Raw genomic sequence first — 24877 nt, forward strand, 5'->3', positions numbered from 1 at the left:
TCTCCCTGCCAAATCTACAAACTCACCTGCAATGGTACTATCTTCTCCTTCCTTCCTCTTTATTATGGAGGAAGGGCCCCCTTCAATCAGAGGCCAAAACCCCTACTGTGGCCATGGATCCTCATCCATTTCTCGGCATTCAGGACGAGGTCACAACTCCTAAAAGTCTAGCTCCAGCCCACTCCTCTCCTCTGAACTCCAAGCTCGTTATCCAGCTGCCCATTTGTCATCTGCTCTCCAGTTTTTCATGGGTGAGACAAAATAACAAAACAGAACTCCACTTTCCCACAAACCTCTTCCTCTCCCACTGTTCGCCATCCACTCAGATGTCACTCTTAGTTCCTCTTTCTCTGACCACCTTGCCCTCACATCCAATCTATCAGCCAGTCCAATCCGTCCTGCAATCACGTTTCTGCCACCACCATCTCGTCTGAACCGCTGCAACAGGCTCTTAATGCCAACAGTCTTTCTGCTTCCACTGTTGCCATCTAACATCAGCCTAAATCCCGACAGCTTAAAACCCTCTAACAGCTTCCCACTGTGTCAAGAACAGAGACTCCAGTCCCTACTACAATGGCTACAAGGCCCTGCGTGATCTGGCTCCTGCCGATTTCTCCATCTTGCTCACTAGGCTTCAGCCTCCTATATTCTAGCAGTTCCTAAACATCCCTAAGCTCTTGTCAACCTCAACTTTAGCTCCTGCTGGTCCCTCTAACCAAGCACCCTTTGCTGGCACCTTGTTCTTCAGATTTCAGCTTAAATTACATCTCAGGAGCCATCCCAGCATATTCTCTTTAGAGCAGTACACGTACCTCCCTACAGTAAGCATAAGCAACTACTTTAAGCTAGGAGACAGACCAGAAAGGGGGCCAGATCAGAAAAAGCAGCCACCAGTCAGCATCAGGATTAGTTGGGGGAAAGGGAAGAGAGGTTGGTTGAGAGGTCACTAGAGAATTGCCTTACCTTGCCAGTTCAGGAATTTAGTTTTTTAGTCTTTTCAACAAAACTGGAAATGTGGGAGGCCACAATCTGACCTACCTTGGTCCTAGCTGCCAAAGTCTGCTCTGGAGAAACCTCGGGGAGGGCCCTGGTGCTTTTCAAGCTGGAACCCGGTACACACTCCTCCCCAGCTCCTCCCTCCCAGTTCTTTACTGGTCCCTCATCCTTTTTCCAAACTTGACTTCACGCTTTCCTCAAAACTCAGGCAGCCTGGACCACTTTTCATCTTGGCTCAGGCAACTCATCCAGTTATTAATCTGATGACTTTCAAAACTCTACCTTCAGTCTTACCTTGATGGCTGGATGCTAGGGAATAATACATCACCCTGGCCTTAGGGCCTCAAAATTCCTCATCAGACCATTTAAGATAAACCCAGATAACTATAATGCAGGTTATACATGCCACATGGTATGAGTGATATAAACAAATTGTAGGAATCCCTTTCCATTTTCACTGTCAAAGACGGCTTCACAGGTGGCACTGAAGCAAGGCATTGTAGGAAAAGACAGAGAAGATAAAATAGAACAGATTATTGAGGTTGGAAGTAATCTTAGAGATCACCTAGCCCCCATACCTTTTACACGTATCGATTCTAAGATGCCAACAGATTACAGAGTGCACTCTGTGGGCTGGGGATGAGGGAACTGGTGGGCAAGTTTCTTTTGACATGGGGAAGCACGTTGTATTTTCAGAAATGCAAGGGTCAGGGAGAAGGCTGTTAACATCTAGAGGATATGAAAGATGTCAATAATGTTTTGGGGGGGTGGTAGATGGAAAATGTTTGCCTTGCTTTCTAATTTTCCTGTAACAAGCCATGTAAGGCTTTTTTTTTTTTTTTTTTTTTTTTTTGCGGTACGCGGGCCTCTCACTGTTGTGGCCTCTCCCTTTGCGGAGCACAGGTTCCGGACGCGCAGGCTCCGCGGCCATGGCTCACGGGCCCAGCCACTCCGCGGCACGTGGGATCCTCCCAGACCGGGGCACGAACCCGTGTCTCCTGCATCGGCAGGCGGACCCTCAACCACTGCGCCACCAGGGAAGCCCCATGTAAGGCTTTTATAATAAAGAAGAACAAACTCATTCTGAAACTTCATTACCCAGCAGCAGTCTATCACCAGTGGATGGCAGCCCAACAGCACCCCTTTTTCACCTGTAAAGTACTTCATGCCGTTATGTTAAACCCCTGAAGTCTAGGCAGTACATGACGATTTCACATTTCTTAAAGGGGAACTCTGGCACCGGTGGCCTCCAGCAGGGATGGGAAAGCAAATCTGCCACGTAAACAATGACTATCCTCCAACCCAGATGACCAATCCCAGTTCCCAAACTCTTGTCCCCAGCCTGTCCCCACAACACATTCCATACAATGCAGCTTCTAAGCTTCTAGTACTACACATTCTCAGTATCCTCCACATCCGCAGGACAGTAGATTCTGTTTCTGTGCATGACTGAAAGCTCTCTACATCTTCCTTTACCAGTATGTCTTATGGGAAAACAGATTTTTGACACACACATTCTTACTTCAAAAATGTCAAGGAGGGCTTCCCTGGTGGCACAGTGGTTGAGAATCTGCCTGCCAATGCAGGGGACACGGGTTCGAGCCCTGGTCCGGGAGGATCCCACATGCGGCAGAGCAACTAAGCCCGTGCACCACAGCTGCTGAGCCTGCGCTCTGGAGCCCGCGAGCCACAACTAACGAAGCCCACACACCTAGAGCCCGTGCTCCGCAACGGGAGGCCACCGCAATGAGAAGCCCGTGCACCGCAATGAGGAGTGGCCCCCGCTCGCCTCAGCTGGAGAGGGCCCACGCCCAGCAACAAGGACCCAACTCAGCCAAAAATAAATAAATAAAGTTAATTATTTTTAAAAAAATGTCAAGGAGCCTTTACCGTGAATCAGTGGTTCCCAGGCTGCAGTCCCTTAACTAATATTGAAGTGCTTAAGCAATACTCAATACACCAAACATAAATCAGCAGTGAGCTGTTCAGACTTAAAACAGCACAGATTCAGTATCAACTCACCGTGGTAAGGCTGTTTATACCACACTGACCAGACGCTCTAAACAGCAGTAAACCCAAAGGCATGTATGTGGCAGTGTGGTGGTGACCGGGTGCTGGGGTGTAAAGGTATGTGTGTTTCAGGAGAAAGGAGAAAGTCTCAAAACTAAGGAAACACTGCAAAACCACCTGTACGTGTTCCACCACAGATGCAAGCCCTCTGCACCACGTTCAACAGCTCAATGTTCTTTCCATCCAGGGCACAACTCCTGCCACTCTCACCAAGCTCCTCTGTGTTCCACCCCAAACCTGGCTAACAAAGTGAACAATACACATACCATCAGTTGGTAAAGTCACAGGGAAGCACTAGGAGCCCACAAGTGCATAAAGCCTGGGGTTTGTTCCAGCTCTGCCACTGTGGGCAGCGGCAGTATTCTAAACAAGTCACTTAGCCCTGGTGGAACCCACTCACCTTCTGTAAAATGAGTGGTTTTCAAATTATAATCAAAGAAACTTCTCAGAGACTTCAGGGAAGAGGTAGGGATGAGATCTGTAAGAGACTGAGAGGGCAGGGCTCCAAGGCCCCCATCTCTGCTCAAATGTTTTACATATTAGCCTCACTTAAAATGGCATCTAAACAAAGACTCCTCAAACAAAGCTGGAGCTTCTGAAAACCAGCTAATTCAGTCTCATCTCCAGATTTAACAACCCCAGGACCAAGCTGACATGTATACTAACATTTACAGAGTACGTTCTAAGTATTAAGCATTTTAAATATCTTATTTAACCCTTCACATCAGTTCTAGGAGATGAGCATTAGTTTCATGTTTACAGGTGGGGAAACTAAAGCTTGGACAAATAAAATGACTTATCCACAGTCAAAAAGCGAGGAAATGGAAGTGTGAGAATTTGAAGCTAACTATTTATGTCTCCAAAGCCTTTGTTCTTCCTTCCGCACTGCATGTCTTTCCCACCATACTAACTCCACCTCTTGAATTGCTCAAAGTTTCCCCACATCATTTCATGAACTAAAACCAAAGAGTCAAAAGTGCTTCCTACCAGAAACAGTTGGTACCCACTGTCTCCCATTCACAGACCTAGAGACCAATGGGGAGAAAGTGATGACGTGGCACACGTGACACAGAGCTTCCTTCCAGGATTGCCATTTCCCATTAACCACATTCACTTCTTTAATCGCATCTCTCAGGTTTTCTAGACCTTGCAAGGGCGCCTCTCTTCTCCCTCTTTCATCTTCTCCAGAAGTCTACATTTCCATGCGGACTAAATCAAAGGCTTGGTACTTTAAATCAAGTTCTGGCCAATGGCAGGTGATATGAAAGCATACTTCTCAGTCTTCTCTCATTTTTCCCCCAAACAGTCCTGTAACAAATGGTCTCATGTATGTACCCACCCCCTTTATTTCCTCTACTCCACTTACATGCAGCTCCCAACCCTGGATCCCCTTCTTAACTTATATAACTGGCACTGTTTTCTGGATGAGTTCTCAGTGGTAGAAGGAGAGAGGGTAAAGAGTAGGAAGCAGAGAGTTTAAAGGGAAAGCTTAAACCAAACACACACATCCTCAGACCCCTCCCTCTGGGGCCTCTAAAGCACGCACAAACCCGAGACATGAGTGATGGTTAAAAAAATTTGGGTTTTATTGTTTTTGCTAAACAATACTAAAAAAAAAAAAGTTTCATTTTGAAGGCAGGGCTTGAATTATTTAATTTTGATCCATTTATTTAATTAAAAAAAAAAGGAAGGGGAAAGAGATCATGGCCAAAGCAATAGTAGTTAACCCCCACCCCACCCCCAAAGCTCTAGCCAGTCACATGAGCATCACCCACCTCCCACGCCACGGTGCCTGATATTCAGATGGTGGCACACTCTACCCACTTGACCGCCTTGCAGGCACAGAGGCAATGGGTGCCAGTTTAACTCTCAGCAGGTTCGTCAAACCAGACAAACCGGTGGGCTAAAGTCCAGAAATTCTTCCCAGGTTTTCTGCCCATCGGCTGAGCACATACAAACTGTCATAAGCTTGTAAAACTTAAGCGGGGGTAGGGAAGGGCTTAAGAGCAGGAGGTTGGCAGAAGAGAAATGATAGGTCACCCAAGCTTTCTCCTGGGCTAGTGGCTCTGGATACAGACTTAAAGAGAGGTCGGAATAGGTAGACTCCAGGTTTCTCTTGAAAGAAAACCATCCTTCGAGAAGGAGCTGAGATGTGCCATGCAAAATAGTTCTTCCTGCAGAGGGCACAGGAGAAAGGGCAGTGGACGCTCCCATCTAGGAGACAGGAGAGTGGTGAGGAAGTTCTTCTAGTACCGTGAAGTAAGACAAAGGCAGAGGGAGAATCCTGAGGTTTTTGCCAAATGTGAGACTGGTACACATACAGTTAAAGACTAAAAAGCTACCAGGAACCCTCAAGGCCAGATCCCATCTGCATACACCGGTTCTACAAAGTGCTGCAGGAGGTTCTTGCTGTGAACTAAGTCAAGTTAGTTGCCTGGCTATGGGTGGTGGGGAGGACAATACACTTTTATTTTTTCAGAGGGATGAGGTGGGAAGAGCGGCCATGATCTAGTAAAAAGAGACCTGCAAGAAGCAGAAAATATTTAGAGAACATTTTAATATATATTTTCATATATATATTTAAAGTTAAGAAAAATAAAACTAATTCAAGCCATGCCCTGTGCAAAAAAAGAAAAAAAAAAAAAAAGGAAAAATTTAAAGTGAGACCTCTGTCTGCTGCTCTAGTCTCAACTTAAGTATCACAGTCAGCTTGTTACTTTTATTTTGGAAGAGAAGATGTAAAAGTTTCTTTCAATCACTCAGAAGGCAAGTGTAGCCACTTATAAAAACAGAATGGCAGAGACAGACTGGGAAAGGAAAGTCAGAGGTGAAAGGGCAGAGCAGGAAAGGAATTTTCAAAAATAAAATTAACAAGGTGACTGTTCCAGAAGGGGGCTGTGAAAAGGACATGGTGGACCGAAGTCTGTTAGTCAAGTAATGATTCAACTTTTAAATTATTCTCTTGTTCTTTTCTGTTGGGTGTTTTGTTTGTTCAAGTCTAAGATTTGGAAATGCTGACCCTTTGTTGACAAGAGCCAACAGGAAATATAGAATCCCTTCCCTCCCCCGGCCTGCCTCCGCTGAAGCCACCACCATCGCCTCCTTGGCTGGATGCTGGAAGAGTCCTCTGTATGTGTGGACTCAGGATGACAGGGCAGCCTCCTTCTGTGGTTGCTGGGCTTGTGAACGCTGCAGTATCTTTTGGCTTTCCACGTCTCTAAAATGTTTTTCAACCTGAAAGAGACCAGTCAGCCTAGATCAGAAAAAGAGATGGGCACACAAGGCCTCCCAAACAGTTCACTCTAGACTTCAACAGCCCATCCTGGCTGTCTAGCTCGTGGATTATTCAGCACCTCTGCCCTTGCTGTCTGCTGGCCTTCCCAACAAGATAGCTGGCGGGGTGGGGTGGGGGGGTCCTCTTGTTTCAGCCACATTTTTTTGCAGCTTCAGCTAAGACTGTCTAAAAGAAGGGGAATCTACAAAGTAGAGTATGAATGGAGATTATTATGACCCAAACTTCCTCTCCCCTCCTTACACAAGCGCAGAATGAAAAGCTGGTGGGGAATTACAGTCTTAAAACTTTTTACATCCACAATGTTGGTCTCTCAATGCTCAGTTTGTTTTTACAAATGCTGCAACTCAATCTAGAAAGTCAGATGACACATGGAAGGGTCACAGACTCCAACAGCCACTGATGTACACCAACCAGCCCTTCCCGAGAAGAACCCTGCCTGGGTTCAGACGCAGTATCATGGAATGGTCTGGATAATTCCAAAAAGCCACACTGCAGAGGACATGGGGTTGACCACTCGCTTTATTCTGCACTGCCCAGTGGTTCCACACCCCCCCCCAAGAGTGTCCAAGCCATGGCTGCAGAGCACCATGGTGCAGGGAGGCAGGGTGATCAGGCAGGGCTGCTCACAGTCTGGCTGTGTCTAAAGGGGCAGGGGGCTTCCCTGGTGGCGCAGTGGTTGAGAGTCCGCCTGCCGATGCAGGGGACACGGGTTCGTGCCCCGGTCCGGGAAGATCCCACATGCCGCGGAGCGGCTGGGCCCGTGAGCCATGGCCGCTAAGCCTGCGAATCCGGAGCCTGTGCTCCGCAACGGGCGAGGCCACAACAGTGAGAGGCCCGCATACCGCAAAAAAAAAAAAAGGGGGGGGGGCAGGGACTGCGGCGTAATGTCTTGCCCTGAGGCTGGAGGGGAGAAGCCTGAGGAATCATCCTCTCCCTAAGGTTTCACGGCTCCTTTACTTACTATTTTGCGTACATGGCTCAGTGCACTCCCCTCTTTGCCTTTACAGTTTTCCACTTGATATGGGGGTGTAATAACAACTTCTTCCATGACTACGATGTTTTTTTCTTGCCATTTACAGTCTTTAATGCTGGAAGGAGAAGAGAGCAGGTGAAAGTTACCTCTTGCAGGGCATCCCACACCTCCTGCCTGATGAATAAATAACTCCAGAAAGCTAACCCCAAGTTCCCAGCTCACCACTCAGCCAATAACTGGTTGCCATCAGCCCATAGGGAGAAGTAGCCAAGAAACATTTCCTGGGCACCACTGGCTAGGAAAAGCAATGAAACCAATGCACACTTATTCCAAGGATGGTCCAGAAGAGTTATTCTGAAGCATCAGGCACCTGAAGAACTACAGAAAACTTGGTGGCAGCCTCAGAAGTCCAAACTAATTTGACTTACAAATAAACAGCTAGGCTCAGGCCACTAGATTCAATTTAAATAGCAGCCTAGGGCAGGGGTTGGCAAATTTTTTCTATAAAGCGTCGGACAGCAAGTATTTCTGGCTTTGCAGGCCATACAATCTCTGTCACAACTACTCTGCTGCTGTACCTCAAAAGCAGTCACAGATGATACATAAACAAATGAGTAGATCTGGCCCACTGGCTGCAGTTTGCCAACCTTTGGCCTAGGGGGAAATGGTACCTTTAAAAAGACAGAACAAACTCCCCATCATATTGCAATCTGTACCCTGCTCCCCACCACCCGAAATGATAGCTGCTCCTCAAACTGGCCCTTCTCAATTATCAGGCAGCTGGGTAACTTGCCAGACTGGGAAAATCCATCCCAGTTCACACTTGGGGGAAACTAGGGCAGCTGCCACTGCTAAGAGAGTTCCTTCACATACCTGTAAATGCTTAGATACTCACACCACGGCCTCAAACAGCTCTGATGCCAGCTACCATCTGTGCACCAGACTCAGGTGGTTAAATAGGGTAACAGAAGGCAGCAGGAGGAAGGGGGAGTGTCAAATGTTTCAGTTTTTCAGCAGCTAGGGAAGCTAGTGGAGAGTCAAATGACTTCTGCTGTGACAAAATGTCTTTTATGAGGTGGTAATAAGGTGGCCTTCTGCTCTCCCTAACTCCCTATGTTCACCCCAATATATAATTGGGAAGAGGGAGACAGATATAACTTTCCCTTAATAAAACTGCGTCAGCTTTTAGAGAAAGGTACAAGATCAAAATAATAAAAGAGAAAGAAATCACTAGTTCTAAATTCTGGAATACTAGGTCTGGAAGGGACCCTTAGGGATACTCTAATCCAAAACTAAGTTCTACAGATGAAGAAACTGAAGCCCAGAGCAGACAACTTGTTGGAGATTACACCATTCTACCATATAGAAAGGCAACAAGCACCACATCCCTGGAAGCCGAGGTACTGCCAACACACTACCCAGCTTCGCTTGTGACATTCATAAACACAACTACCCCCAAATCAGCCACCAGACAGCACAGCCAGGCAGCATCACCCCCGGGGCAAGGGACCCCTATGCTCCCCCCAACTCACGTCTTGTGTATGGTCTGGAAGAGCTGCTGGCCCTCTAGGGAGACACCAGCGCTGATTGCATAGGCCTGGCTCAGCTTCTCCTCCTTCTCTGTCCGTGCTTTGCTGGCAAGCTAGGGTGGGGGAAAGGAAAGAGACTCAGAAAAGCATTCACCTTCATCCTTCCTTCAGGACCTAAGTTGAGGAAAAGATGCTGGAAAAGACTGGTTTGGGTAGATTCAGTTTTCTCAGAGATCAAAAGTGAAACAAACAAAAACACACACAATATACCTCAAGTTACTGTTATTCCTGGCAAACATCCGTTCCTTCCAGTACTTACTGAATGCCTACCATGTGCCAGACATTCACTGTACTAAGCTAGAGATACAGCACAGAAGGGGGCAGGGGAGACTGACTGTAAACAAAGACAAACAAGATAACTTCAGACAGGGCTAACTGCTAGGAAGAAAATAGAGCAGGGCAAGGTTATAGAGTATGACTGGGGCGGGGGGGGGGGGCTACCTGATGGAAAGTGGTGGTCAGAGATAAAAAGTAATGCATACATTTCTATGAAAGGAAAGAATTAAGAATTTTTATCAGCTACTGTGCTAGAGCCTCAGGTTGAGAAATAAATGTCCACCACACCTTCAAAGACCAGGATTTGAAGTTCTAAAGACTCAACCATTCTAGTACGATTATCTGTACTCACATGGGGAGCCAGGACTCCAGGAAACCTAACCATGGATACTGTCCACCTTCGACTTGGGCTATAGCTACTATGCTCTTTAAAAAAAGGAATGGTCTGCATTCTACCTCGTGTCTGTTCCTCAACTGCCCTCTAGTGGAACAACCACAAACTGATCAAGAATTGTAGTAAAATCTAGTAGGTCTACTCAAATCTAGTAAATCGCTCTCAGCAGGGGTGGGTATCCTGTCTATCCCTACTGCCCCTCTAATACATTTCTGGTCCCCACCCCACACTACTGGTTGCTAGACTACAGAAGTACAAATTCGAGTGGAAGACAAAACAAATACACTGATGGTTTACACGAGAGGCAGATAATGCATCTGAAAGTCAAATAAATGACTTGGAGATTTTCAGATCCATGAACAAGAACATATACTTAGTATACTGATGCTGCAGCATACTAAAGACATATGCACAAACATACACATGAGAACACCCAACCTGTCCCCAAATACCAGCTCCTTAAATGCAAAGAGAGATAATACCTCCAGCACATTCCCAAAGTACCTAGATGCTTGAAATTCTTAAACATTCATATTCTGCTTTAACAGTGACCTTTCAAACCATAAGCCAAACATAGTTCTACAGGGGGAAAAATAAGCAAAGTGTCTAATTGTTGGTAAAATGAAGCACTTTATTAAGTGTGGGTTTGACTATGAAGAAGAGAAAAGGAGGCCTTCAATCAGGTTAGGGTAACTGGGGAGTCTCAACTGCCTCTGAGTTTCACAGACTGTCTGAGGGAGGAGGGGGTATGAGCGCAGCTCATACATGCTGTCACTTCCGACTCCCTAGGTAAAAGGGGGAAGAAAGGCCAAAACTCTGCAGTGATTTAAAGCCAGAGCTCCCTTTTCACTTGGTCCCCAGGACATGGAGAGAGACAAATACAGCAGCAGTAAATAAACGATCTTTCAAGCCAGGTCCTGCCATTCTGGCCCCACCAGGCTACAGCTTTACAGAGAAGGAGATGCACAGGGCTGACAGCATTCCCCTGAGCACTGGCAACCCCAACGGCAGCAAGGAAGCCTCGTGGCTTGAAAGCGCTCCGTTTCTACGAAACGAGGACTGCTAGGGGTGTATTTTAAGCACCAACAAGCAAAGCTTACTTGGTCACCAAGAAAACCCTAGTAACAAGGAGTTTCCTTGAGTCTCACTTTGCAAACAATCCTGAAGAAAATCTGAAGTCTCCAAGGAAAGAAAGGAAAACTGGAGGGAAGCAGAGCTCCCTTGGATTAACCAAGCTCCTGCAGAGCTCCTGAGAAGTGGCTAGTGGTCAGGCAGATGTTTACCCCATGAGCAGGCAGAAGGGTCTCACTTTGAGGTCTTTTTTAAAATATTTATCCCTGAAGACCAAAAACATCTCCCAATGTTGGGTCAGACAACGCTGCTTCTATAAAGCTTGTGTTGCCTAGATAGTAACAGCACCCATTCAGGAAGACAAGAGTTGGCCCAGGAAAAGCAGGCATCCATGCAGAATATTTAAGAATGAAACTGACAAATTAAGCTGGGGTTGGGGAGGGGCAGGAAGGCTGGAAGAACCACTACTTTTGAATTTTTGCCAGAGGCAGAGTAAAATGGATATAAATCTCAGCCACAAGTGATCTGTTTAGACAGCCTGAGTAAAATCAACACAATGGTTATAGAACAATGATTTCAAAATACACCCTAGCCACTCCCACCCCCGACCTCCACCAAATACCTGTTGTACAATCTCTTCTGAAGGGTCTGAAAGCAAAGGAGAATGGACTAGATGACTCTCCATCTCAACCCATAGTGCAGACTGATCCCAAATGCTAAATGATACAAGGGAGAGCCTTGGAAAAGTTAGCAGAAATCAGTGTAAGCTGACTATTTCAATTTGCCCCAATATCCTCAACTACTCTACCTGTACCTGCTTTGGGGTTGTGCTTTGGGGATTTGGATTCACAGCAAACCCTGAAGCCTCCAGCTGCCAGTTTATGAACGGTACTTTCATGGCAATCTGAAAATGCTTAAACCTAATATTCAGCTACAGAGATCTGCTTTCACCAAGAAGCTGTATAAATGGGGTAGATTTCTCCCACAGAGAACTGCATCTATCAGGCATGAGGAAGATTACCTTCACAAAGAGAATCTAGAAATGTTTCTTCTCAAAATTGGGGTGAGAAGGGAAGGGAGATTACCCTGCTCTTTTCACACATGTTCCTGAAAACCCATGACAAATGTGGATAAGTCTCCTTTTGTAAAGCAAGTGACTATCACTCTACCCTCAAGTTAGCTGTAGCTCTACATTTCCCCACATCATATTTTTGTAAACTAATGCATATCTATAAATGGTCCAGTTACTCCAAGTTAATAAGTTTATGGTTACTGTCAAATCGCCAGAGAGAACCAATAAAAGCTGTCCCCAACAGAGAAGGTGTAGGGTGTGCCTTTTAGGCTTCGGAGGGTCATCAGGACTGCAGTTTTTAAATTCAATAACTATCACCATACTACATTCATTTTCAATGCAAGCATGCTAATTGCTGGCCTCTCTTCCAATCAAAACTGAAGCACTAACTGGTTAGAATCATGATGTTAAAGGCACCAACTTTAAGAATACACTGGGTTCAGGCAAACTGAGAAGCACAAACCTACAAATACATGTTACTAATGTACATGTGGCCTAATTGAAATAACTGCCCAAGACAACCTGCATTTATCTACCTCTCCTTTTATTTTGCACAATTCCCAGTGAAAACATTCATTCCTTGTCTACTAACCAGTTCTTCCTCTCTTGGCCATTTTATATATAGCATCTTGATGTGGGCAACAAAGAAAAGTGCATGAACTTGACTCCAAACCACGTCAATATTAAAAGGCTTCTAGTCATGCCTGCTGCTGGGTAACCCTCGAGTGAGTGAATCAGTGAACAGTGACAACACATCTCTCCTCCTGCACTCAGTGACATGGAGAAGAGGAAGCAGCCACAACAACATAATCCAAGCATCTTGTTATAACCTCATCTTGTTACTTGGTAACCAGCTGAGCCATCTTATTTCCACATACCCAGACCAGGAAAGCACAGGTGCTGTGGGGAATCCAGAGGGATTCCTACTGCAAGTATTTAACAGGCTGTGACAGCTGATTCAACAAGGGAAGCAAAGTCCAGAGACGAACCTGCTGGATGTGACCTACTGACTCCACTGAGCCACTCTTGGTTTGTCTTCCCTCTGTATTCGGGCCTTCCAACCAGCTGCCCTCACAGAGGGGTTAGGAAGCACTGCAGCTGCTGCCCAGAACTGGCAGTGCTGCCTGCAAGGCCTGATGGAGGCTGAGGGATGGCAGACCAAAGCAGCCAAGAACCACTGTCGTCTTAAGGGCCCACGCTTGCTCCTGCTGTTTCAATTCTGGGGCGCACTCCTGGAAAGCCCTCATTCTTGGCTAGCAACAAGCAGGCTCAAAAATATTTCTTCTGGGGCTTCCCTGGTGGCGCAGTGGTTAAGAATTTGCCTGCCAATGCAGGGGACACGGGTTCGAGCCCTGGTCCGGGAAGATCCCACATGCCGCGGAGCCACTAAGCCCGTGCGTCGTAACTACTGAGCCTGTGCTCTAGAGCCCGTGAGCCACAACTACTGAACCCGCATGCCTAGAGCCCATGCTCCGCAACAAGCGGAGCCACTGTGCTGAGAAGCCCACGCACAGCAACGAGGAGTGGCCCCCGCTCGCTGCAACTAAAGAAAGCCCGCACACAGCAGCGAACACCCAACGCAGCCAAAAATAAATACATAATATAAATAAATTTTTTAAAAAGTAACCTGAGATAGATGAATAATATGAAAACCCCAAAATAACCCACATATTCATCAATATGAGATTCATTAAATAAAGTTATTTAAAAAAAAAAAAAAAAAATATATATATATATATATATATATTTCTTCCAACTATCAATATCCCCAAGTCTTCCTGCTCCCTGGCTGAAAGCTCTTGTCTGAAAGTTTCTAATAAAATACTGTTCTTTACAACCTCAGATAGCTGGGAACTCAAAAAGAGAACCCTGCTTGAAGTCATGTCCCAGAATACATAACAATAAACCAAAACACTGAATCAAACAGGGGAACAGTAGAGTCCTAGAGGCCTGGCAGTGAACACTAAAATCCTAAGAGCTAATTTGTTGAGTGAGAAATTACTCCACGCAATACACGGAGCTATATGCTTTACATGTATTAAATGTTTAATCTTCCCAACAATTCTGTGAAATAGGGACTAAAATTTCTCCAACTTAACAGATGGACTTGCCCAAGTTTACCAAGTCAAAAGTGGGAGAGTCTGGATTTGAACCCAGACAGTCTGACTCCAGAGCTTGCATTCTGAACTCTGCACTATACTCAAATAGTTCCACCTAAGAGAAATAAGAGAAATGTTGAAAATACACTTATAAATTTGAATGTAAAAGAAAATGTTTTATAAAAGAGAAAACATTTTAAGCCTCAGCTGCCATCTTCTCTTTTTATCAGTGAATTCTGACATTTCCATCAATGTCCTCTGTACAGAACACAATTGTCTGCCTTTTAGTGAAGGGCCTCTGTTTTCTGAAAAGGGTTCCAGTCTCACCCTAAACCTCAAGGACATCCTTTATTTCTTTGGTTGAAGGTAATTCATAGGAATGCTTTTAAGAAAACAGATCCTGTGTGAGAAAGCATTTCAGGCCAATGTATTCCCTGAACCCATCATTTTCTGATGTGCCAAGACTAGAGAAGCTAAGTCAAGCAAGTCTTCTGCAGTAGAAAGTTAAGGTACATTGAGAGCGTTGAGCTCTGATGAAAAACACCATGCAGCAATTAAACTCCAATAAAGATATTTAAAAGAAAAAAAAAAAAAAAAAAAAAGAAAAAACACCCTTGCAAATCCAGGGGCCACAGTGCCACCTCAGTCTCCAGGCTCTGACCACCATATTGCTGTCGTGCAATACAGGCCAGCCTCAAGTCAGTCAGTACACGCTATAAGCAAAGTTTTATACTTCACCAGGCTTAGAACAAAAACTAGTTGCCAGCAAAGTCAATAGTTTTTCTTGGTTATTTGTAATTATGTCAACAAACACTATTCACAGCTACAAAAGACAGCTAAACCTCCTGGACACCAACAGGGTAATTTCCTAGTCCCAAGACCCTGACACCAGCACTGCTGTGGAACCTCCACAGGACTCTGCCAGGAAAAAAAACTGGCGCAGATATAAACTGAAATTTGACCTCAGCAACCTATCTGTGAGAGTACACGCTCAAATTTGCCATCTCACACATGGCCGTGAGGATTAAGGGAGATAACATGGGTGAAAGCACTAGGTGAGTTGTAAAGCACTGTACAAATATTAGCTGTTAATATTATTATAACATCATTATTATTAGTACAGAGAAGGTGGTTTGTGGGTTATTTCAAAAAAAATTCATATAATCCAACCTTCCTTTAGCCAATGAGCTCAGGGCTCTCTCTCTCTCTTCTGCTTTCTGTAAGAGCTGCTAGAGAGGCTATAAATCCTTAACAGAATAACTTCCAAAATATAACTGGAATATTAAGTTGGAAAATGCACTTTATGTGCCAAAATGGGGGCTTTGCTTATAGAATAAAGAGTTGCTTTTATTCAGAGATAGTGAAAGAACCATGTGCTGTCGTTTCCTGGGCTCTGAAGAGGGCAGAAAAAGAAAAGTAAAAAAGAAAAGCCACTCCCTTGCCCCCCCACCCAAACAAAAGAGATTCCAGCTCAAACCCCTACCTACCACTCACTAGTTGCATGAATCTGAGCAAGATGCATCACCTCTCTTGAGCCTTAGTCCATTCATGGGGGCCCATCCTAAAGGGTTGTTACTGGAGTTCTGTAAGATATACATCTAACACCAATACTGGCACTTAACTAGTCCCTTCCCTCATTTCTAAGAACTGCCACCAGTTTAGCTCACTGACAGAACAGCAAAAGTTTTTAAATTGCAAAGATGGACAAACTGAAATCAATCCAAATCAGCTTGATTCCATTTAACTTCCCTCCCTTTACCTAATGAATTGTGATTTATTCTTCAAGACCCTACTCCACTGTTACATCTGAGAAGGCTTTCTTAAAATGTTCTACTCTAAGCCAAGGATTGGCAAACTACAGCCTGTGGGCCAAACTCAGACAACCACCTGTTTTAGTTAAGTTTTATTGGAACGACCATGACCATCTGTTTACATATCACCCACGGCTGCTTTTGCGACAAAGGCAAAGTTGACAGTTGTGACAGAGAACGTATAGCCCACAAAGCCTAAAATATTTACTATTGGGCCCTTTACAGAAAAGGTTTGCTGCCCCCCTGCAAAAAGTTAAATGCTGCTGTCTCTCACCACTCCCAAACATGAGATTTTTGAGGGCAAAAGCAGTATCTTAATCATGCTGACATTCCCAGCACCAGGAAGGGAGGGGGAGAGAGAGGGAAGTCAGATCAAAGGAAAAGAAACCTTGACTATCAGAGATTCACAGAACAGTTCCCAATGGTTAAGTGGCTAAAACACAGTCACACAACAATTCCTTAGCAGCCCAGCTGTGAAAAGAACCCAGTTCTTCAGACTGCCCCCATTCTACCACACTGTCCTGTTAGCTTTTGGCATGGTATATAGATCCTTCAACTTCCTAGTTCATGTACAATTTGCTTCACTCCCCAGGGTAGTTTCTGGTATTTATCTAAGCTAGCCTTAAATTCCAATGCTAGAACTTGACTGCACCACTTGTTTTTTTCTTCCCCCCAAGCCTGATCTCTGCCAGGAAAATTAAACCAGTTAGAATGCCCCTTTCTTAACACTGTAAGAGATACTACCACTGAGCTATCAGTAAAGTGCTTATTTTGAATCGTCTCTGTGTCAAAGAGATAGAATGCAGAGGTGGCTGCAACAACACACCTATGGCACATCTCTGCCAGTCACTTGGGCCGAGCAATCTGTCTTTTCACAATGACGATTCTCCCCACACCTCTGTGATGTCAGGAAAGCCCCTTTCCGAACCAAACTCTTGACCTGAGGAGGGCTCCACCAAGTCAGCTGGCTGCCATGCACTATAGCCTGAAGTGAGTCATGAGCCCTAGCCTGGAACGCTGTACCCCCTACTATGGTTATCAGGTTGACCCCAATGTTTGAATGCCACCAAATGTGATCTCTTTCAAAGGTTAGTGATTTTTAAAATGCCAGTCAATCACTCTACCTCTCTGCTTTCATCTCACACCACTCACTACTTACTGTGTCCCTGTTACTCAGCAATGACGGGTTCTTCCTCTTCACCCCACACTTGCTTGCATCTTCATGACACTTCTGTGAGGAAGCAGCTGTCTGCTCAGAGTCAGGTGCAAAACTTACTGGTGGACTCTAACCTGGGACTGTGGCCTTGACAATATATTCTAATCAAGTGAGCCAGTAGGTTACATGTCGCTTCTAGAAGCCAGAACAATTTTATCTGACAAAAAAAGTCTTGCCTTCCCTAGACAAGTTATTTCCCTTCCACTTTCATAATATGAACACATTCTACCTTTTACTAATATATACATACCTAAACATAGGGTGGTCAAGTCATCTGATTCTACTTGGTGATAACTCCATACCTCAACACATTAGAGTCAAGATATGGTCAAGGTCTCAGCTAACAGGATAGGTCCATGAACACAAGCCCCAATGTAGTAGCTACCAATGACCCCAGGAATTTACTCATACTTGAGGATTATCCCTCACATCAACAGAAAGCCGTAAGGTTATGCTAAATCTTAGCTTTCAAGCTGGTTAGAACTCAAAACAAAAACCAAGTCAATTCTTCCCTGTGTGACATCATACCTAAAGGGAAGCAATGACATCAGTTCTTTTCAAAAGTGAACTTTGTGACTCTTCCATTTTCTCAGCCTTCCCAGGCCCTTCCACTCCAAGACCAATCTCCCAAGTATCATTTTTATCCAAAGGCAGCAAACTCATTCTTCATTACCAGGTGCTGATGAAAAGCTCTTTGAATCTCTTCTTCCTGGTTCTTCTTCCATTTAATCACTCACTGCTGGTTAGTAAGGTACAAATGGGTAATAAATACTCAAAACAGGCTGATCAATCAGGCAGTGGTTTGGTAAGAGAGGTAGATGCCTCATCTGTGGTGTTCACTTTTCCATGCTTTGTCCCTTCTCCTGCCTCCTGCACAACATACAAGCATCTCCTCCAGAAAGTCTTCTCCAAATCAGCAAAGTGAAAAGAAGACTTACATGTCATTCGATGCACTGGAGGCATTTATCCAAACAAATGAATACATGTCACTTGCCTTGGCTGTCTCAGCGAGTTTTTTCCTAAAAGTCTTAGGAGTTGAAAGCACAACCTCTTAGGTTCTGTGACTGCTCACACTAACCTCCAGTACTCAGGCGAGTGTTCACTTAATTATGCCACTTGATAACACTGCCCTGGAAATTCACGTTAATTCTGGTCACAACAAGAGGTATCCAATATAATTTTGATTTTCCCCAGTCTCGGGTTGGCAAGTTCTGATATCTGAGTGAATGTCAGATCCAGTATCAGAAAAGACTGCCACAGGAACAGTGCCAATGTTCTTGGCTGCTTCCCTTTGTCATACTGTCCCTCTCCCCCAATCCTGCTCCTACACCATAATTCAAGGAACATCAATTGGCTGCACATAGCTAATGCGGGAGAACAGGACTAACATCTGCCAACTCTGGTCAACTTGACCTAATCCTCCAAACAACTCTATGAGATAGGTACTAACATGATCCCATCTCTATGGTGAGAAAGCTGATGCTCAGCAAGGTTAAGAGGCAGAGAAGTGACTTTAAAGACTTATCCACTTGGTTCCAATGTTCTTTCTACTAGACCATTCTGCTCCTGACCACACAACACAGATGTTTCTCTTCACTCAGAAATATTACTTAGGATTATAGATATCTGCATACTCATTTCATGTCACCAACCTACTCTATAAGTTCCTTGGGTAAGCAAACAGAAGCATAAAAAACATGGGACTTTGCCATCAAAACATCAGACCTGAGCTCAAATCCCAGCTCAATCACTTACTAGTTGAATGACCTTAAGCTAGTGACTCATCCTCTCTGTGACTCAGTTTACCCTTCTGTAAGACGGTGATGGTACCCACACCGTAAGAACTATTGTTAGGATTAAACGAGATGTCTACCGATTACTAGTTCAGAGGGTGGCATGTAAAAATATTAGTTCCCACACTACTTGCCACATAACCTAGAACAAGTCACTTAAACTGATAAGCCTATCTTCCCACCTCTTAAACTAAAAGGAAAAGAATACACTCTAAAGATCACAAAGCATGGTTTTGAGAATGAACTAAGATGTGTCAAAGCTCTTTGTAAACTGTAAAGCCCTAGAAAAATGTAAGGTATGGTCCCCAACAGAGCTTACCACAATGCCTTGCACAAAATAATTTTCAGTAAATGCTTGATAAATGCTACATAAAAGAGAACTCTGTTAATACTGACATGTCCCAAATCATCTGAGAGCACTGCTAACTCACGGGCAATCTTTATCCCCAGAGAACAAAATGTGGAGTCAATTCAAAGGAACTTGTTAAGAAACACTTTACTTCACCCTACCATGCAGACCCTGGGCTCTCATCCTCAGGCGATATTTAAACCTTCCTCGTGACAGAAAACTAATAAGCCACATGGTGAATAACCTGAACCTCACTTATGATTGGCTTTGGTGTGCTGTTGTACTTTTACAGCCAGGAAATTCGAAACAATTTTACAGGGTACAATGTTACTGTGGAGAAGATAAAATGACATTCAAAACTTCCACCTTCTGCGACCCCACTGTCCTCTTCCAAGCTTCCTCTTACATCTCACTGCTGTGGACAGACATAGGACATCTTAGCCTGAAGTGAAAGTGCCAACCAAAAGCAAAACAAGCTCATCTCCAAGAATTGCTAGTTCACACCATCTCTAGTTGGTCTGGAATTAAATATTTCCTTTAAAAGGCCTTCTATTCCATTTCCTGCTGGGTCGGAGTAAATATCCGGTTTATATCAACAGGTTTAATTAAACAGAGCACTTACTATGTCAGCAAGATGAGCCATCATGTGATGTTATCTTCCACTGCAAGTGGAGTACACAGGTAGTGCTCCCTAGACTGCAAGTATCAACAGTTTTCTTCCAGGGATTTCAAGGCACTTTAGTTCCCTTCTAAAACGGTTAAACAATCCTCCATCCTAAAAAAAAAAAACTCAAGCTCATGCTCTTAAATGAGATGAACTTTTCATGTCATTCAAGCGACATGTAGTTGCCCAGATTAGCTGTTTTCAGTAACAGTAAGAGCCCTCAGGAAGAATCACAAAGCATCCTCAAAGGTTGGTTTCAAGGGAAAACCAATATAGCTTATTCATAAACAACTCTACCAATGAAGAATGAATAAATGAAACCCAAAGATAGCCCTCCAACCTAATTTTAGTCTTCAGTTTCTGACTCTTTTTTCAAGACTTGGCAAGCAGGCCACAAAGTAAGAAAAGTAAAGATTTCTGGTATTCCACAACCTATTACTTCCAGCTGCTTTCTTGAAAGAGTGGGTAAACAACTAGTTTACATTAATGCTAGTAGACAACTGACCAGCAGAAAAGCAAAACCCTAAAGGCAAAGATAATCCGCAAACTAATAACCAAGAACTATTTATACTTTAAGTCAAATGTAAGAAAAGAATTGCTTCTCAACAGCTCCCACTTAACAGTCCCACCCACACCACTCCAGCCCCTCACAGATAAATGGTGGCACCTGGTGGTCATAAGAGCAGAATCCTGTATCTTTTAAATTTGAGAAAATCATCCCTCTTTCAGATAACCTTTCCTCGACTACTCACGAAAGGTTGTTGACAAACTTCTCATACCCTACAAACACTAAAGGATAACTTAGAGCCCTTTTCACCCTCAACATACCAGGCATAAACTATTTTATTTGAAACTTTTAAAATCTCTTCTGGGGACTTCCCTGGAGGCACAGGGGTTAAGAATCCGCCTGCCAACGCAGGGGACACAGGTTCGAGCCCTGGTCCGGGAAGATCCCACATACCGCGGAGCCACTAAGCCCATGCTCCACAACTACTGAGCCTGCCCTCTAGAGCCTGCGAGCCACAACTACTGAGCCCGCGTGCCACAACTACTGAGCCCGCGTGCCACAGCTACTGAAGCCACGCGCCTAGAGCCCGTGCTCCGCAACAAGAGAAGCCACCGCAACAAGAAGCCTGCGCACCACAATGAAGAGTAGTCCCCGTTCACCACAACTAGAGAAAGCCCGCACGCAGAAACGAAGACCCAACGCAGCCAAAAATAAAATAAATAAATAATCTCTTCTGCTAACAGAAGATCATCCAAAGACGACCTATACTTTAATAGGAGGACTGAGCCAGTGTTCCAAAAATCTGTAAGTCTAAGAATGGGACATTCTGTATGCAACAGCCTTTAGTATGAAACCCAAGACCCTTCTGAATCTGTCCTCAGACATCAGTTAAAAAAAAAAAGTGAGGCACTTCCCTGGAATCTAGAAAGAAGGGCGCTCCAGATCTGAGGTAACTGCATTCTGCCAGCCTCAGTCCCTCTCCTCAGCTGCCTGAGTGTCTCCCTGCTTTGCTGAATTGTAGCAAACACACTACATTCTCAAGAGAGGCAAAAGAATATACATTATTACAATACTCTTATACAGGGAAAAAAACTTCCACACTAATTCAAGAGACTTAAGGAAAGGCAACAGTTATGAAAATTGAAGGCCTAACTTATTCATTCAACAAGTACTTACGAAGCACCTACTCTGTGCAAGGCTCTCTATATTTAGTGATGAACGAAACAGGTATAGTTCTGATCCCCACAAAACAAATTTTGGTTAGATAGAAAAGTAAACAAACGATATACAATTATAATTACAAAAAAGCTATGAAGAGGGTAACCTTAAGTCGCAATTTGCCCAGGACACACCAATCTATACTTGCCCTGGTGTAAAACAAAAGCACCCCCCTCTTTACTCTCGAAAATGTCCCAGATTGGACTATAAATGATATGTCACCTTATCTCTGAAGGCTAAGGTACTGTAAGAGAGAATAATGGGGGCAAATCACTATAGCCTGAGTGATCAGAGAAGACTTCTTGAAAGAAGTGCCATTAAACTGACTCCTGATGGATATGGCTCCAGTCATTCTGAAAGGGTGTTCCAAGTACAGGGGACAGCAAAGGCTATAACAGGGCTTGGGGTATTACTATTATTGATCAACATGAACTTTGGCTAAAAGAACTAAAGTATCAGGAAAGTTATTTGAGGGTTCCCAGAGACCAATTTGTACATCCAAGATTAAAATATCCTAAAACTCTAATTTTGTTAGACCTCGAAATTCAAACATAAAGACAAAAACAAAGCTCTAAGGCAGTGGTTTTCAAATTTTTGTAGGTCATTAATCCCTCTGAGAATCTAAAAAAATATTCCAAATCTTCACCCAGGAAACATATATTCTCATGTGCACACATACACAATTTCAGGAGGTTCAGAAGCAACGCCCCTACCCAACCCTCCCAACACTGGAAGTTCACACATGGACTGCAGGTTGCGGCGGGGGTGGGGGGAGCCCTCTTTCACAAAGGACAAAAGCCAGCTCTGAACCCTATTTCTCTATTTGGGCATTAAGACATTTCTTAAAATCTTCTGAAGATACCCAGGAATGAAGAGAACAGTTCAACTGATATATTTTTTTAAAAATATATCAAAACAAGCAATTGTAAATCACTGAAAAAAATGAAAAACAAACAATGGACAATGTATGTACCACCAAGAGTCAATGAGACTCAAATTTCCCATCATTTTGGAGAACCAGAACTGCCCTCAAGTCCTTACCTTACTAACATTGAGTGAAGCTAGGGGAGGAGGGGTTTCTGTTCGGTCATTAATTATTTCCACTTCTGAAACATACTGTAAGTTTATGAGCAAGATGTCTGCGTGGTTGGGCTTTCCACTGGAAGAGGGACATTCTGGTGAAAAAATAAAGTTAAGGAAAATAGGGGCAAGCAGAGAACTGACACATCCCAAAGGGGCATGGAAAACACAATTCACCCAAGGCCTGTGTAAAAGGTGTGCCACAAGCAAGAGAGGGAGCCTCACAAGAATCACACCTCTCCTCAGGAAATCTCTGCCTGTCACTTTCCTGCCGCACAACCCCATCGCCAAAAGATCTCAAGCTTTTCAAAGCCAAACACAATCCAAAACTGGAAGCCTCAACAGTGTTTCTGGCACCTTCTCTTTACCGGTCTTATGAAGAGGCTTAATACAGTTTTAATGCCGTTATGTATATTGTTTGTCTTGAACCTAATGAACCACACTGAAGAGCAAGTACTTTCTGTTCTTGGTATAATACTCCCTATATCCGAACAGTGCTCTTTTCTCTTTTTCAGATTTGAGATTTCCCATTTTGCACAGGAGAAAACTACAACACTGGAAAGGAAGCTCACTCAAGGTGACCCAGCTAGCTAACCCATTCATTCATTCATTCATTCATTCATTCACTCACTCACTCACTCACTCATTCTCCAACCATTTCTCAAAAGCATACTGTATGTCAAATAAAGGTAGAGTAATTCTTCATTCTGAAACCCTTCCAACTAAACCACTAATGTAAAATGTACATTAATGTAAAACCAATGTAAAACTAATGTAAAACCACTAATGTAATGGTCCAGGTATGAAGTCTTGTGTTTAAAAAACAAAAACAAAAAACCCCCGCAACAGTTCTTGCTGTAATTAGTTTCAAAGGACATCTTCCTAAGCTACAAATCCACACCAGTAGTTAAATGAATTAAAATACTTGCCAGTCAAAGGCAGCAGCAGACTCAGTAAGAAACTTCCTTTTGAAAGGTGCCATAAGAGATTACTCTTAAAAAAAAAAAATCCAAATAAACCCACCTGTGGCTCAAATAAAAGGGGAAGGGGTGGCACATTTATTACAACCAGGTAGTATTCTGTTTCCACGACTGAGCTTCCTGGAGTAATTCAGAAATCACTTCCACCCCAAAGAAAGAGACCACCTTTTCCATTCTGTTAAACACTGACACATTCAAAAGGGAAGGCTACTGCTATGGAGAAGTCAGGACTCCATGTGCTGGGCTGACAAGAGAAGACAGTTTACTCTTTCACCTGTAACCCACACATCCATACATAAGCCCCTGAAAAACGTGGTCCTCTCTCTAGACCAGGTTTCCAATACAAATATCCCCCAAACAGCAACCTCCAAATCACTGAGAAGCCGAAAATTCAGCACTCCCTGCCCCCAGCGGCACCACGCACACACAAGCACCAGCAAAACAAGCCCCTATCCCCAGTTCTGCTACAAACTCTGTCCTGCAGTTACTCTCCCCCCAAACAGGCGAGGCCCATTTGGTCACCACCCCACCGCCCTTTCTTGGACCAAATCCCATCAGTGGACAACTCCTCCTGAACTCCATACCCTTGTCCCACTCACTAGCAGTTCCTTACTCTACACACCCCCTCCCCACATGATTTTACCCGTCCCCCTCCCACCCGGGCTCCAATCACCAGCCCCCTCCCACGACCACCCCTCTCCGGATTACTGTGTCCCCTCTCCTAGCGTTCCCCCCAAAAAGCCATCAGCGTGTCAAGCCCCCCTCCACCCACCCACCCTCGTTCGGGGCCCAGCTCCCACAAGGGGTGGGAGACGAGGGTCCCCAAGGCGGACCGAGGGACCCACGAGAGGGGGAGGGGAGCTCAGGGCCGTGCGCATGCGCTCCGGGCGCCGCGGTAGCCGGTCGCCCCTAGGCCCGGAGAGGGCCCCAGCCACCGCCGTCGTCCCCCGCCCCCCCACCGCCGCACATACACGCCGGCCCGGCCTCGGGCTCCGCGCAGGGAAGGATACTTAAAGCCAGCATCTTGGACTGGTAGTCGAAGGCTACCACCTCGCCCTGCAGCCGCTGCTCCTGGCACGTCCGGCACGACACCTGGCTCCCAACGCTGAAGTACTCGCCCGGAGGAGCCGCCATCTTGGGAGAGCAGCCGCGGCCGGCGGCGGCGGCGGCAGCAGCGGGCGAAAGCCGGGCCCCCAGTGAGCGCCGCGCCGCGACGCACGGGGCGTGCTGACGTCACACGCTAGGGCGTGGCCTGGACTGGGTGGGGCGGGAGCCTAGGTGGATGAGGAGAAAAGAAGAAATAAAGAGGAATGTGAATAATTACGTTTGTCCGGCTGCGCCCGGTCTGTAACAGGCTTGCAAGGTCCATTTTAGAAGTTAAAGATAAATGACCTACGTGGAATGAAAAGGGGAGGGAGGAGGG

At 44.9% G+C, this 24877-nt stretch overlaps 1 protein-coding gene across 2 annotated transcripts; it reads right to left on the minus strand.

Annotated features, from left to right (window-relative positions):
- Positions 1 to 4628: 4628 nt before the first annotated feature.
- On the minus strand, positions 4629 to 24672 carry LSM12 (LSM12 homolog). Of its 2 annotated transcripts, XM_007127958.2 has the most exons (5): positions 24465 to 24672; positions 22436 to 22569; positions 8867 to 8976; positions 7323 to 7449; positions 4629 to 6300 (listed from the first exon to the last, which is right to left on the minus strand). In XM_007127958.2, exons 1-5 carry the CDS (start codon positions 24586 to 24588, stop codon positions 6208 to 6210), a joined length of 588 nt encoding a protein of 195 aa, XP_007128020.1. In that variant the 5' UTR covers positions 24589 to 24672; the 3' UTR covers positions 4629 to 6207. The 2 variants fall into 2 exon arrangements, with proteins under 2 accessions (XP_007128020.1, XP_028354781.1); XM_028498980.2 differs by lacking the exon at positions 22436 to 22569 and having other exon boundaries at positions 24505 to 24657.
- Between the last annotated feature and the right edge of the window lie 205 nt (positions 24673 to 24877).

This window comes from Physeter macrocephalus, chromosome 14 (assembly GCF_002837175.3).
Source record: "Physeter macrocephalus isolate SW-GA chromosome 14, ASM283717v5, whole genome shotgun sequence".
Classification (NCBI taxonomy): Eukaryota; Metazoa; Chordata; class Mammalia; order Artiodactyla; family Physeteridae; genus Physeter; species Physeter macrocephalus.